We start from the raw sequence: 14,105 nt of genomic DNA, 5'->3' as shown, positions 1-14,105 counted from the left end.
CTCTGATTAACTGATTTTCTTCTTATCTTATTTTCTTTCTTCACTCTCCAGCTCTCACATCCATATAAACTTAACTAGGCCAATAGGTTAATTATGACTGGTTGGGTTAGAACTATATGCAACCACAGTGTAGAGTTGCCATAGTCTAGTTTTCCAAAACCAGGCAATGTCTTTTGCATATTATGCAAATTTGGATAATGCACAAATTAAGTACATTGTGCACATTTTAATATTATGCAAATGGACACATTAATTGTTCCATTGTTTCTTTACCACTATGTCTTATTCCTAACAACATTTTTAGAGTAAGCAAGACATGACTCACTAGAAATGACAATAGTGCTTATCAGGAAAAGAGGAAGACCACATTACAGACAAATAGACTCAATCTAGGAAGCTATGGCTATGAATCTGCAAAACCTGAGCAGGGCTGTTGATGATAGGGAGTCTTAGAGGTCTCTTATTCATATGCAAAGCAAAGATGTCACTATGGATGATATTGGAATATTCTGGATTTCAGAATTCCAGAGAAGTGAGACTCAACCTGTACAGCACTAGACTTGAGAGTGGGAGGCCTGAGTTCAAATTTGTGTTTGCCTCTCAGGGTCTTCTAGGTCAAAGAAAGACCTTTTTCAAACCAGGAAGTGATCTGGAACAACAGCAGTGGAGTGGGACACTATCATTGCCAAATTGCTCTTTGCATTCTGTAGACCAGGGGGTGGGCGACTGCAGGTGGGGATGACGACATTTTCACCCCTTTACCCTGCCAGAATCCACACTAGTGTGCCCAAAGGAACAATGCTCATGTTAGTTGGGGATGATGGGAGTTGTAATCCTGCACATCTGGTGGACCCTGTGTGGGGGAAGGTTACTATATACATAAAAGGTAGAAACCTTGTCTCAAGCACACTGTATCTCTTTGAAAGAAAGAAACCAAAAAAGCACAGCAGCCCTTCCTCTCCTCCTCCCCCCCTTATGCCATTTCTTTGTACCTGGTGGTCGCGGTTGTTTGCGTAGAGCCCATTTAGGTTGACATAGTGGCAGTTGCGGTACCACCAGGCTCCGCGGTACGAGACAGCGCAGGGGATGATAACCCGATTGGGGTCCCTGTCCCGAGTGGAGAAGACGCTGCCTGAATGGTAGCTGAACGCATCACCTGCGGAGGCAGAAAGGAAGCGAGAGTGAAAATGGAGAAGGATTCTCCCCTTGGTTCCCTGTCCAATCTTGAATTCTCTAAAACACACATAAGTTGGCCACAGAGGTTTCACAAGGCAGAAGTGAGGGATGTAGGCCACACCAGATGACACCACTGCTCCCCAAACTTTAGTCTGTCTTTTGGCAGAAATGGTTTGTGGCAAGTGTTTACCCATATCCCTTTTAAATACTGGTGCTCACACACAGGCTTTGTATAGGACATTATAATTTAAAGGTGTAATTTTAATTTTGCTAGTTGTTTATGTTACAACTATTGCCATTTTTTTGGTCATTAACTACCCTCGAGTTGACTCCAACTCATGGCAACTGTGTGGATCAGACATCTCCAAGACCCCCCGTCCTCCATTGCTCTGCATAAGTCTTGTAGATTCATATCCGTGACCTTCCTAATTGAGTCCATCCATCTGGCATACTCTCTTCCTCTTAATATGTTTATGTCTTCTTCTACTACCCTCAGCCTTTGCCAGCATTATTGTCATTACTAATAATTCATGTTTCCAGTCTGTTGGCCCGTGTTTTGTTTTCCATATTTGTTGGCATATTTTAGTGAACACTAGAGTTGCTTCTGTATGTGTGAATTGTAGCAGTTCGATTGGAATGTCATCTGTTACTAGTGATTTATTTTACCCAGTTTCTCTTAATGCAGCTTCCACTTCTGCAGAATTTGGGGTTCATCTTTGTATGATTCATTTTTTTCATCTCTTTCATCTAGTTGTTTATGTCACAACTATTGCCATTACATTAACGAATATATGGAAATGGATTCTGTATGGTGTGGAATGGGAGGAGGTCAATGGGATGTGTGTGAGACACCACGAGTTACCACACCAGGTGATAGTGATGCCACTGGTTGGCCATCGGCTAGAAAAGACCCACTCAGTCACCTGTTGAAAGTGTAGTTAAAAGGTAGGATAATCTTATTAATTCAAGGAGTTGACTCTTCTCAGAACCAACACAGTGGGCTGCCTGTCTAGTCCATCCATATCAGCCCAACACTCACCAGCCGTGCCGCTGTAACTGCCCAGGTGGAGGCGGTAATAGTCAGCAGGGGAGTCCACGCGGAAGTTCTGATAGGTGGCATAGACAGACTCTTTCCCAGCACGGAGATCCACACGCAGCTCATAGTCTCCTGAGGACGTCAACTGGTGCAAAGCATCATTCCCTGGAAGCAAATAGTAAAGAAAGATGACTCCCCTTTTCCTTCTCTCTCTCACATTTCCCTATACCACTTGTTTAGAATGTCAGACTGGTCTTTGCCCATCTGCACTTATAAAGACTTAGGAGCTTAATGTGTGAGGAAAGAAAGTGGAAGTTCAGCTGGATAGTAGCATCTTTCTACATGCCGATGTCATAATTCTTCAATTCTCTTCCCATGGGAGATGGTTGTAAAAGTGAGTCTTTTGTCTAATGGTTCCTCTTTTCAGCTAGAAAAAAGATTTTTACAACCATCTCCCTCAGGAAGAGAACAGAAGCACTATGACACCATGTGGAAAAGAAAGGTGTTACTATCTGGGCTTCCACTTTCTGTCCTCATGCGATAAACCTATTAAATATGAATATGCAATTAACTTATCCATAGAACTAAAACCATTTAAACAAATAAGTAAAAGACAAAAGACATAAGTCAGTAACTACACAATTTTAAAAGCTCTTGCAGTCAGATCCTAAAAACTTCTTTGAATGGAAAGATTTTCACTTGTTAATAAAAGGAGAGACCCCAGCCTCCTTTGGGATATAATTTCAAAGCCTGAAATCTTCTTTCTATGGGTTTCGGTGGTTTCCCCTGCCATACTTGGAGAATAGTGGGGGAACAAGTACTAACCATATCCCTACCAGAGAACCTGAAATTACTTCCAGGGAAACAAACAAACACCCCTTACATAAAAGACCAGGAAGTCCCAGATTATGTTCCTGTTCTTTCCAATTTTATTTTGGAGGGCCATACATGTTTTCTGTCAACTCCTGGTACAATCAGAGACTTTTTATACCAGCTCCCCAGATCAGTTTATTTTAACCCAGATTCTGAGACTTTAAAGATCAAACTGTCCAGGTGCATCCAGACTGATTGAAAAGTCCCACTAGCATATACTATGTGCCCGAAGAGCCAGTGTGGTGTAACGGTTTATGTATTGGACTAGAACTCTGGGAGACCAGGGTTTGAATCTCCACCCAGCTGTGGAAACCCACTGCATGACCTTGGGACAAAACTCACTTTGAACAAATGTTACCAAGAAAACCCCATAATAGGTTTGCTTTACAATCATAGAATTGGAAGAGACCACAAGGGTCATCCAGTTCCTGCCAAGCAGTAACACATAGTCAAGCAATAGGGTGGCCATAAGTTGGAAACTTATATTGAAGGCACTAAACAACAAGAAATACTAAGTGCTTGAATGCAAGGTGGAGGCTTTGGTTAGCCCTTTGGCTGGGTAGGCCTGAATCTAAATCATGGCACAGTGTGAAAGCTTATTGTCCCCCGAAATCCTCTCATTCCCAGTTGCTGATCTGTAAAATGGCAACAACAACCAAATGGCAGTAACACTCCGTTACATAAGAGAAAGACATCCAGAGCCATGTACATACCTAACCAAAACTCTCGGGTGAGATTGCCAAAGCCTGTGGCATAATCCTGCCATTCACGCCAGAAGTCAGTTTCGCCATTCATCCGACGCTGAAAAACCTGAGGACGATGATGACGATAAGGGTATGAATGTGAGTTTGTGCTTTGTTTAAGCAGACCTCTTCCTTGCTCTCTATCAGCCTTATTGCATTACAAAAGAAAGCTAAGATGAAGCGGCAGACTAACAACTTTTTGCTTATCATCACATGCCCTTGGGGTACTTCTGTTCTCTTCCTGAGGGAGATGGTGATAAAAGTGTGTCTTTTGTTATACTGGGAAAATCTGGCAAAAGGCATGCTTTTATCGCCATCTCCCCCTGGAAGGAAAACAGAAGGGCATCCAGAGAGGTAAGCAGAAAGCTCCTTCTCTGCTGCTCCATCTCAGCTTACTTTTCTAAAGTGATAAGGCTATAAATAGAAAGCCAGTGTGCTGATCACCTGGCTAGGTGCCTCTTTGTTACCAGTACTGGCGGGCAGCACAGTGGGATGCTTTGTAAACAGTTGCCCAGAATCACGTCAGAGTGCTCTGCATTTTCTGGGAAGATCCAGAGAAAATTGTGATTTCTTATAATTTAGTTTAGGGCAGTGGCTCCCAACCTGTGGGTCGGGACCCCTTTGGCCCTTTCACAGGGGTCGCCTAAGACCATCAGAAAACACCTATTTAATTACAGTTATGAAGTAGCAACGGAAATAATTTCATGGTTGGGGGTCACCACAACATGAGGAACTGTATTAAAGGGTCGCAGCATTAGGAAGGTTGGGAACCACTGGTTTAGGGAAAGGATGGCCTGGATTCATTGTGGGACTGCCCTTTCCCAATGAAAACAGTCCAAAATCGAATTGGGTCTCTGGCGCTGTGTCATGAAGACAAGGTAACCCGAGATTGGGGAGAAACCCGTTTAAAGCGTCTGTGCAGACATGCCTTAAGACACAGAGAGCACTACAATGATGAAGTGTGTGATAGACTCAGGATTTCTTTCCTCCTCAAAAAATGGAAGCTTCTGAGTCTTGGGTTGACAAATCTGTGGCAGTTGAACAAAGTACAGTCAGCTCCCCATATGCATGGATTCAACCATGGTTCGGAAATATTCACACAAAGAAATTCATACCAGCAAAAGGGCTCAAGCTCGACTCATGCTTGCATCCTTCTGAAGAGGACATTTAAATGCGTACCCAGCTTGTTGGGAGCAATTAGCTTACATTTTGTAAACCGCTTAGACACTATTCGTTCAGAATGAAGTGGTATATAAATGAAGCTGTTTGATTTAGGTATTTTATATAAGGGACACCATTTTAATACACTATTGTATATAATGAGATTTGAGCATCCATGGATTTTGGTATCCACAGAGGGTCTGGAAACAAACCGAGGGCCCCACTGTAAGTGCATGCTGACCAATCCACTTGACAGCTGCTCTCTTAATACTCACTATCCAGCCTCCTCCATCAGTCTCCATGTCACAGTACACCTGCAAGGGGTGTTCTCTGTTGCCCCCAAGATAAATAGTTGTTACCCGAGAGGGTCCTGGTCCATTCAGGCTCTCCTCTGAGCAATCCCGAGGAAAGGGGTATGTCAGATGCTCTGCCAAGGAAAGAAAGGATAACTCTGTCAGTGACTAGCTTAGTTTATGCTAACAACAAACTCAATTCTTTGTGTACTAATCCATATATAGACCAACTCTTCATGCACATGGATGCAGATGGATTCTCCTTTATACTGAATGCCAAAATCTGAATATTCCAAATTGTCCACATAAATGGCTGAGATAGTGACACGCTGGCTTTCTGATGGTTCAATGTACATAAATTTTGTTTGTGTAAATTATTTAAAATATTGTGTATCAACCACTTTCAGGCTATATGTATAAAGTATATATGAAACAAAGGAATATCATTGTTAGGTCCCATCTCCAAGATATCTCATTACATGCAAATATTCCAAAACTGAAAAAAAATCCCAAATGCAAAACACTTCTGGTCTCAAGCATTTTAGATAAGGGAGATTCAACCTGTATCTACAGAAGGGCGAATCTTCCAGGAAAAGAGGAAGAATGACAAATGGAAGAAAGGAAAGGAAACAAAATGAAATGTTATAGGAAAGAGTATGGCTGGTTGACTTGAATCCTGAACTGAAGCATTCTTTGTTGCAACATATTTTTCAAGGTTCTCTCCCTAACTATAACAGAAAACAGGCCTCTATCTGGAAGGGGTTACACCTTGGCCACCAGCTGCTGAGGAAATGCAATGAGATTGGCTGGCACTCACTCTCATGTTCTTGTTAGCTGCCATTTTCATATTCTGTGTTTTAAGAGCCTCACACTGACTTCTACACTCCTCCCTAGCCCTACCATTATGTCTTTCAGAGTTTATTTTTATTTTTAAACATAATTTCGGAAGTATGCAGATATGATTTTTTTAAAAAGTGCACTCAGTCTTCCATATCCACATTTTTTTTTATTCATGGATTCAAGCATCCATGAGTTGAAAATATTTTTAGAATATATAAATTCCAAAAAGCATTTTGCCATTTACGGTATATAAGAGACACCATTTTACTAGGCCATTGTATTTAATGGGACTTGAGCATCCATGAATTTTGGTATCCATGGGGGACTGGAGACCAAACCGCAGTGGATACTAAGGGCCCACTGTATAAAAATATAAAAATAAAAGAAAGTAAAAAAAAAAAAATCAAAAGGGGGACCTAGGGGGAGAGGACATGAAACCACATGACTGCCCAATACTAGAACTGCCAGCAAAGAAATTATCACACATGAGGACTAATGGGACACCTGCACATTTGGGGGCTTATTGATGGGTTTTCCTGGTCAATAACAAGGTGCATTCTAACCACATTTTGACAGCAAAGCAGCGACAAGATGGGGATGGCATTGTGTGATAAGTCTCACCAAAGGCACTATTTTGAACTTAAAATTGATTTCATAGTCATGTGTAATACAGTCTTTAATACTTAAATTATCACCATTGAGCCTCTCACATTATTACTGCAGATCTAGAGCAGGGATTTGCAATGCAATTCAACCTTCTGGTCTACTGCAAAAGCAAAGGATGCCTCATGTGTGGAAACTAATGATATGTCAGGATGAGAACTCTTCCCCAGGAAACTTGTAAGGCTGTTACCAGTGGTGAAGGATGTGGAGGTGGAAGCCGTGAGCATCCCTCTCCTCATTGCTTGGACTTGAGCCTGGTAACGGCTGGAAGGAATGAGGTCTTGGAGTTCATATGAAGTGACGTTAGCATCCAAAGAGATTTCCTATGGAGGACAGAGTGTAAGTGGTAATGAAACCAAACTAGCAAGTACAAGAGAGTTACCCAACCTGGTGCACAGGCTGAGGGAACCATGGCAAGTAAAGGACTAGACTGGCAACTGTCACACAGAGGACATTTTCATCGGAAGCCTCTAGACAAATAGTCTCCAAATGTTTTGGGGTTACCGTCCCCTTTCTTCTTGGGTTACACCCCTAGGGCCCCCCAACACATATTTCTTCATATTAGTTCTACTGTTCTACCGCAAATTCAAAACAACCAATTTCAGTCGCTGCACCCTTTGTACCTGGTCATCCTGGGAGCAGCAACTGAGCAGCTGGGTGAGAAGTAACTATGTCGGCCTTGCCGCAAAAGGCACTGCAGGCAAGAGGCCTCTCGGTCACTGCTTGGTTGTGCTCCCAAGGAGATCATGTTCAAGGGGAAAAGCTTCTTCCTAGCAAGGAAGGACTCTCAATTGTTCTTCTTTGGGGTGGAGAGAGGCAAAACCAGTGTGTATGTAGGGGCTTTACAGAGGCCATATGCTCTGGAGACTGGTGTAGACAGGTAAAAGGAGAGATACAACTACAGGAGCTGATCCAAGGTGAAGGACTCTATCCAAGACTCAACCTTGGATACTCCTCCCTTCCTTCCCCAGAGCCCAGTCTTCTCCACACAGTTCCAAGTGTCCCCCTCCCCACAAACATTGTTTCTTCTTCTACCTCTTCTCTTGGTCTGTCTGATGAAAGAAAGTGGAAACAGCAGTGCAGGTCCATCCTGCCAGCCACATCCCAGCAACATTCACAAAGCTTAAGCAGAGATCCAAATTTGAAAGGTCCCTTTTGCTGCCACTTCTAACCCATTGCTACCACGGGCTCTAATTCCAGTCAGTCAGTTTGTTCCAAAATGATGATGCTCCGAGCTACAGAAGCAATGCCCTGTGCCCAAGCTTTGTAAGCGCTTCCTCACTACCACCGCTACTAGCAAAAGATGTGGATGAGTGGTTGAGCTTGTGTGAATAGGTGAAATGTGGTTGTGCTTGTGTGATCAGGTGAAATGTGGAAGACACCACCAACGATCAGGCTGTGCTGTGGTCTAATGAACCCTGAAAAGAAGTTTCATGCAACTCTCATCCCCACCATCATTCTAAAGGCTGCTAGTTCCCCTTGTTTTTACAATTACTTTGGTATTACATGCCATTCCTTTGACTGAAGGTCCTCTTGCTGCCCCCATCCCCTCACTGCCCCCTGGATCTTTCCACCATCCCCCGAGGAGGTGTATCAAACTGTAAATCCCAGGATTCTGTCAGATGGAGCCATAGGAGTTAAAGTGGTGTCAAACTGCATTATTTCTATAGTGTAGACACACCCCTTGTTGGCTACTTTTTGCATTTGCTTTGTAGTTTAAGGGTGGTAAAAGATATGGAAGCTGAGAAGAGATTATAGGGTGTGTGTGAATTTTCTTCTGTTGCTTGTTTGCAGAGTTGTCATAGCTGCAGAGATGAGTTATGTTTGTCCACTTTGATTTTCTTTGTTTGCTTCTGCACTATATAGCCCATCTTTCATCAGCCTTGGCCAGGAGTGTGTGCACCCCAACCAAAGCTCCTTGTACATCTAGCAATAAGGAATGTGTTTGCTTGCAAGGGACAATCTGGGTAGAATTTGTTTGAGGGTCATTTATAAAGGGTGCAGGACCCTATCAGCGAAAGGGTCAGAGTGCTTCTCTGCTGTATGTCATTTGCAGCATCATCTACCACAAATGAAGCTTATCTTACAACAGTAACCTGTGCCCATGTTTGGCACTGAAAGAACTCTTGGGGAGATCTGGATCTACAGCCAGTGCTATTTGGGAATCAGATATAGGACTAGAAGTTGTCCTCTGAAGCTACTATATTGTAGAATTAATGCAGCCACCTCTTTGTGAGAGCCAGCATGGTACAGTGGTTTGAATGTTGAACTATGATTGTGGAGACCAAGGTTCATATCTCAGCTCAGTCATGTAAAGCTACTAGGTAACCTTGTCACAGTCTCTCAGCCTCAGAGGATGGCAATGGCAAATCCCCTCTGAAGAAATTTTCCAAGAAAACCCTATGATAAGTTCACCTTGAGGTTGCCTTAAGTCAGAGAAGTCTTTAAGTCACACAACAACAACAACAACACTTTAACTGCCATGGCTCCAACCTATGGAATACTGAGATTTGTAGTTTGTTGTGGCAGCAGACTCTTTGACAGAGAAGGCTCAATAGCTCACAACACTTCATTTCCAGAGCCATGGCAGTTAAAGGAGAGTCAAACTGTCAACCTGGCAGTTCGAAAACATGTAAAAATGCAAGCAGATGAATAGGTTCCACATCAGTGGGAAGGTAACAGCATTTGGTGGAGTCATGCTGGCCAAATGACCACCCGAGTCGTCTTTGGACAGTGCTGGCTCTTTGGCTTAGTAACGGAGATGAGCATCACCCAATACAGTTAGTTATGACTAGACATTCATGTCAAGGGACTAACTTTACTTTACCTTTTGCAAACTGCATTAATTTTGCAATACAGATACACCCCCAGTGCTTGTTTGTTTCCAATACACTCGGCATGTATATTTCCATTTTGAAAATAAATTATACATTTCAGTGCTCTCCCCTTTGATAACTGTGGTATGTGTTTAACAGTACCCAAGTCAGTTGCTCAGATACCTTTAGTTGCCCATATGGAGTTTCATAACTCAAGAGATATCCACCCGGAACTGCACGTGGTGGTGACCAAGTGAGACGAGCGCTGCGGGCTGAGATCTCACTAGCCCGGAGGTCCCGGGGCCCATCCGCACCTGGAGAAAAAAGAGAAGAGCTTTAAAAATCCAGGCAATAAGAATTTGGGGCCTGACACAAGGGAAATCTCTATCCTTAACTATAAAATGTGTTGCCTCTCAAGAGTGTAAATCAGAAGATGCCACAAAGTCATGGACACTTCTTCCAGCAGTAGTAATTTTAGGACTGGGGATTTCGGAACTTGTAGATAAAAAAACCTAACTTGTCCAAGCACCAGCTTCTCATCTTCAGCAGTGGCCAAACCATTTTCCCTAGCAGCTGACAAGAAGAGTTTGGGTTCTCTCACAGCATCTGATGTGTGTGTGTATGTGTATGTGCCTTAAATTCACTTGTCGACTGCATGAATCTCATAGAGTTTTCTTAGACAAAAACTACTCAGAGGTGGTTTTGTCATTTCCTTCCTCTGAAATAGAGCCTACAGCATCTGGCATTTATTGGCAGTCTCCCATTCAAGTACAGCCCAACCTGCAAATCTCTGAAGGATCAGTGGATAAATGGAAACCACAGTTAACACCGAACACTATATTTCCAGAGGCAGTTGACTGTAGAATCATGATGGAAGACCTCCAGTGGCCTAGAGAGACCTTTCTTTTTCCAGATGTGGGTAAGTAAAACTCTGGTTACTAATCCTGCAGATACAGGGATCCGACTACATTAACCAGAGCTGATCCTGCTTAGCTTCCAAAGTCCACAGGATCTGGTCCCTTTAGGCTGTCCTCCCAATAGGCCATTTTATCTGTTCCTCAGTCCCATCCACATACCAGTGGTGAAGGTGACACTGATGGGAGAGCTCCGGTTTCCTTCCTTCTCCCCATAGACGCTGGCCCGGTATTCTGTGTCCCGGCGTAGCCCCGACAGCTGCAGCTGGACCCGGTTCCCTGGCACTGATTCAGAGACTCTTGGGCCTGGACAGAGCAGAGAAAGGATGTTTGAGACATAAACGAGCCCCTGATTCAAATGGAGCCCCAGAAAATAAGAGGAGACCTGCGAAGTTCAGTTAGTGAGGTATACTGCCTGGTATATTAGTTTGGTAGCTCATCAAACTACAGATCCCAGGATTCCACAGGATGTAGTCATGACAGTTAAAGGGGTGTCAAACTGCTTTATTTCCACAGTGTGGAAGAGCTGCCAAACATCATGCACACTGATCATGGGTTCCAGGAATTGTAGACTGGACAAGCAGTGTTTCTGAGATCTGCCTTTGTCTTCAAAATATCACTGTTAGGGTTGCCACTTCAGGATTGTCCCAGGTTCTAAGGTTTCTGGGCCAAAGTTTAGTCTTCTCTCGAATAGGGAACACTGCTTCAAGGGCAAGCCCAAACCATCATCCCCACCTTTGCCCAGTTCCCAGCTCTCACCACCATTGGGTCCATAGGTGACAATGTAGTTGTTCATCTCAGCCATGGCAGGATGCCACATCAGCACTGCTGAGGAGACAGTTACATTGATGGCTCGCAAGTCCGAAGGACCATCTGGAACTGTGAGGAAAGAGAAGGACAAGGTTAGCAGGTAGACCCATCCACTAATCTGGGGGAAAGGTGGGATGGAACTACATCATCATCATCATCATCATCATCATCATCATCATCATCATCATCATCATCGTCATATCATCAGTGCGATTTCTAGATAAGTTGATTTACCAGATTCTCATTGACTTAGTAGGCCTGCTCTTGTTAGCACTAAGTATAGCATTAGGCCAAAGTAAGTACAGTTGACCCTACACTTATCCATGGATTCTTTAACCTTGGATTCAACCATCCATGGTTTGAATTTTTTTAAAAAAAATTCCAAAGAGAAAACCTTGATTTTGCCATTTTATGTAAGGGGCATCATTTTACTATGCCACTCTATTTAATGGGACTTGAACATCCATGGATGTGCAGGATCCTAGAACCAAACCCTAGTGGATACCAAGGGCCCACAGTACTAATATGTAAAACTTGTATACAAGTTACCTGTGGTGACATAGCCCACCAAAGGTTCGCTCTCTTCAAATCCCCGGATAGACACCACAGTAACCTCATAGCTGGCCCCAGGAGTCAGACCCTCGATGGTTGTTCTGAGTTTGGATCCATCCACATAAATACTTTGAGGTTCACCTGCAACAAAATGCCCAAGCTCAACTGGTGCACTGATCATCATCTAGTTGGGATGTAATACTCAGGATCACAGACTAAGCAAAGATGAGAGTTGCAACAGCAGGGCTAACAGCATACAAATGTTGAATCTTCAGTGGCTACCTTTTGGGACAACAGACCCCATAATCCCCCAACCAGCATGATCACTGGCCAGGTGGGCTGTGGCATACTGGCAGTTGTCATTGAAAGAGTTAACTTGACCAAGCTCTATGCAACTATATGGTAAGAATTAGGAGTTAGAATCATAGAATTCGAAGAGACCACAAGGGCCATCCAATGCAACCCCCTGCCATGCAGGAACTCAAAGCATCCCAGACAAATGACCATCCAGCCTCTGTTTAAAGACCTCCAAGAAGGAGAGACTCCACCACTTTCTGAGGGAATGTATTCCACTGTTGAACAGCTCTTACTTTCAGGAAGTTCCTCCTAATGTTAAGGTGGAATCTCTTTTCCTGGAGCTTGCATTCATTGTTCTGGGTCCTATTCTCTGGAGCAGCAGAAAACAACCTGTTCCATCCTCAATATGACATCTCTTCAAATATTTAAACAAAACCTCTTAACTTTCTCTTCTCCAGGCTAAACAGAGTTAAATTCTTCCATCCAAATGCACATTTGTGTTTAAGACAGGAAGCAAATCTGAAAAGGTTGAAGATTACCAAAAGCTATCATGAAAACATCCAGATGTTGTTGAGGTATAACTCCCATCACTTCTTATCATTGGGTATCCAGAGTTGCCTGGAACTGGAGTACAACCTTCTGGAGGTCTGAAGAATTACCATCTCTGGGTTACAGGATGGTAAGCTGGTAAAGCCAATGCTCAGGGTACAAGAAGAGGACATAGAACTTTACCTCCATCTGAGGGTTGGAAGGAGACTTTATAGCGATCAATGCGAGAGGATGGTGCTCTCCAGCTGGCCACAACAGAGGTCTCACGGATGTCACTGAACCATAGATCCCGGGGACTGTCCAGTTCTAAAAGAAGGGGAAGGAAAGAGATGAAAGATGGACACAGTTAAAAAAGAAAAGAAAAGAAAAGAGAGCACCTTTGGTCCCTCTTTCACTGAAGAGAAGGGGGAAAGGCACCTGAAGTAGATGAACCTGCCTTAGGGTTGCCACACCATGCTGGCTCATGCTGCTTTTAAAACTCCATGTTAATGTTGTTCAACCCCGGTTCTGGTACAGAACATGTCAGACATCATCCGGACTACCTGCACCAGAACTGGGGTTTGAGCTGTGCCTCATCCAAACAAAATAATACCAGAACAGGGGTATGTGGGGTAGGAATGGGCTTTTTGGCCCATGCAGACAAGGTCCTAGTTAGTGCTATGGTTGATCCTCCACTCTGCTTTGTACTGTATCTACCTTCTGGCTTGAAGCAAGTAGACTAGACGACTTTTCTTTATCCTTTCTCTCTGAGAATTATCCCTTCATTTCATCTTGATCTTGGAATACCACTTTAGCTAGCTAAGATTTCAGGCTGATCTTAGAAACGTTGCTCGTTCAGTCTATAATTCCTGAAATCCATGACCAGTGTGCATGATGTCTGGCCAGCGCCTCCACACTGTGGAAATAAAGCAGTCTTTAATTGTCATGACTATATCCTGTGGAATCCTGGGATCCATAGTATGATGAAGTACCAGAGCTCTCTGACAGACCAGGCTGAGTACCTCACCAGACTAAAAAACCCAGGATACTATAGGACAGCATCATGGTAGTTAAAGTGGTGTCAAACTATCTTATTTCTGCTGTGTGGGTTCACCCTGGGAAATCTGAGGAGCTGTAAGCGTTCTAAACTGGGGTGACCAGATGCCCTTCTTTTCCTGGACATGCCCTACATTTCAACCTTCTATCCAGGATGAATGTCAAAATGTCCTCCATTTTGAGCATGACTAAAAAGCATGAATTTAACTTTATATGATTGCTTTCAGTTTTTATTTTGCGAGGTCCTACATTTTTCTTGAATGTCCTACATTTTGTGGTGTTTTATCCTCATTTGCAGTTAGGACATCTGACCACCCTGTTCTAAACTGGTTTGGGGATGGAGCTTG

At 43.4% G+C, this 14,105-nt stretch overlaps 1 protein-coding gene across 1 annotated transcript in view; it reads right to left on the bottom strand.

Annotated features, from left to right (window-relative positions):
- The window catches only part of TNXB (tenascin XB), a 97,359-nt gene that overhangs the window by 4,175 nt on the left and 79,079 nt on the right, over window positions 1-14,105 (bottom strand). The window contains exons 33-42 of the mRNA XM_089502621.1: window positions 12,907-13,029; window positions 11,875-12,018; window positions 11,217-11,394; window positions 10,678-10,814; window positions 9,785-9,915; window positions 6,976-7,108; window positions 5,265-5,416; window positions 3,799-3,895; window positions 2,216-2,377; window positions 993-1,156 (exon numbers count right to left, since the gene is read on the bottom strand). Coding sequence (XP_089358747.1) covers window positions 993-1,156; window positions 2,216-2,377; window positions 3,799-3,895; window positions 5,265-5,416; window positions 6,976-7,108; window positions 9,785-9,915; window positions 10,678-10,814; window positions 11,217-11,394; window positions 11,875-12,018; window positions 12,907-13,029 — 1,421 coding nt within the window. The remainder of the gene's footprint in view (window positions 1-992; window positions 1,157-2,215; window positions 2,378-3,798; window positions 3,896-5,264; window positions 5,417-6,975; window positions 7,109-9,784; window positions 9,916-10,677; window positions 10,815-11,216; window positions 11,395-11,874; window positions 12,019-12,906; window positions 13,030-14,105) is intronic.

The sequence above is a fragment of the Sceloporus occidentalis genome, unplaced genomic scaffold (genome assembly GCF_023333645.1).
Source record: "Sceloporus occidentalis isolate IW3139 unplaced genomic scaffold, rSceOcc1.0.p SCAF_1, whole genome shotgun sequence".
Taxonomy (NCBI): domain Eukaryota; kingdom Metazoa; phylum Chordata; class Lepidosauria; order Squamata; family Phrynosomatidae; genus Sceloporus; species Sceloporus occidentalis.
This window is presented reverse-complemented; position numbering and strand designations above follow the sequence as displayed.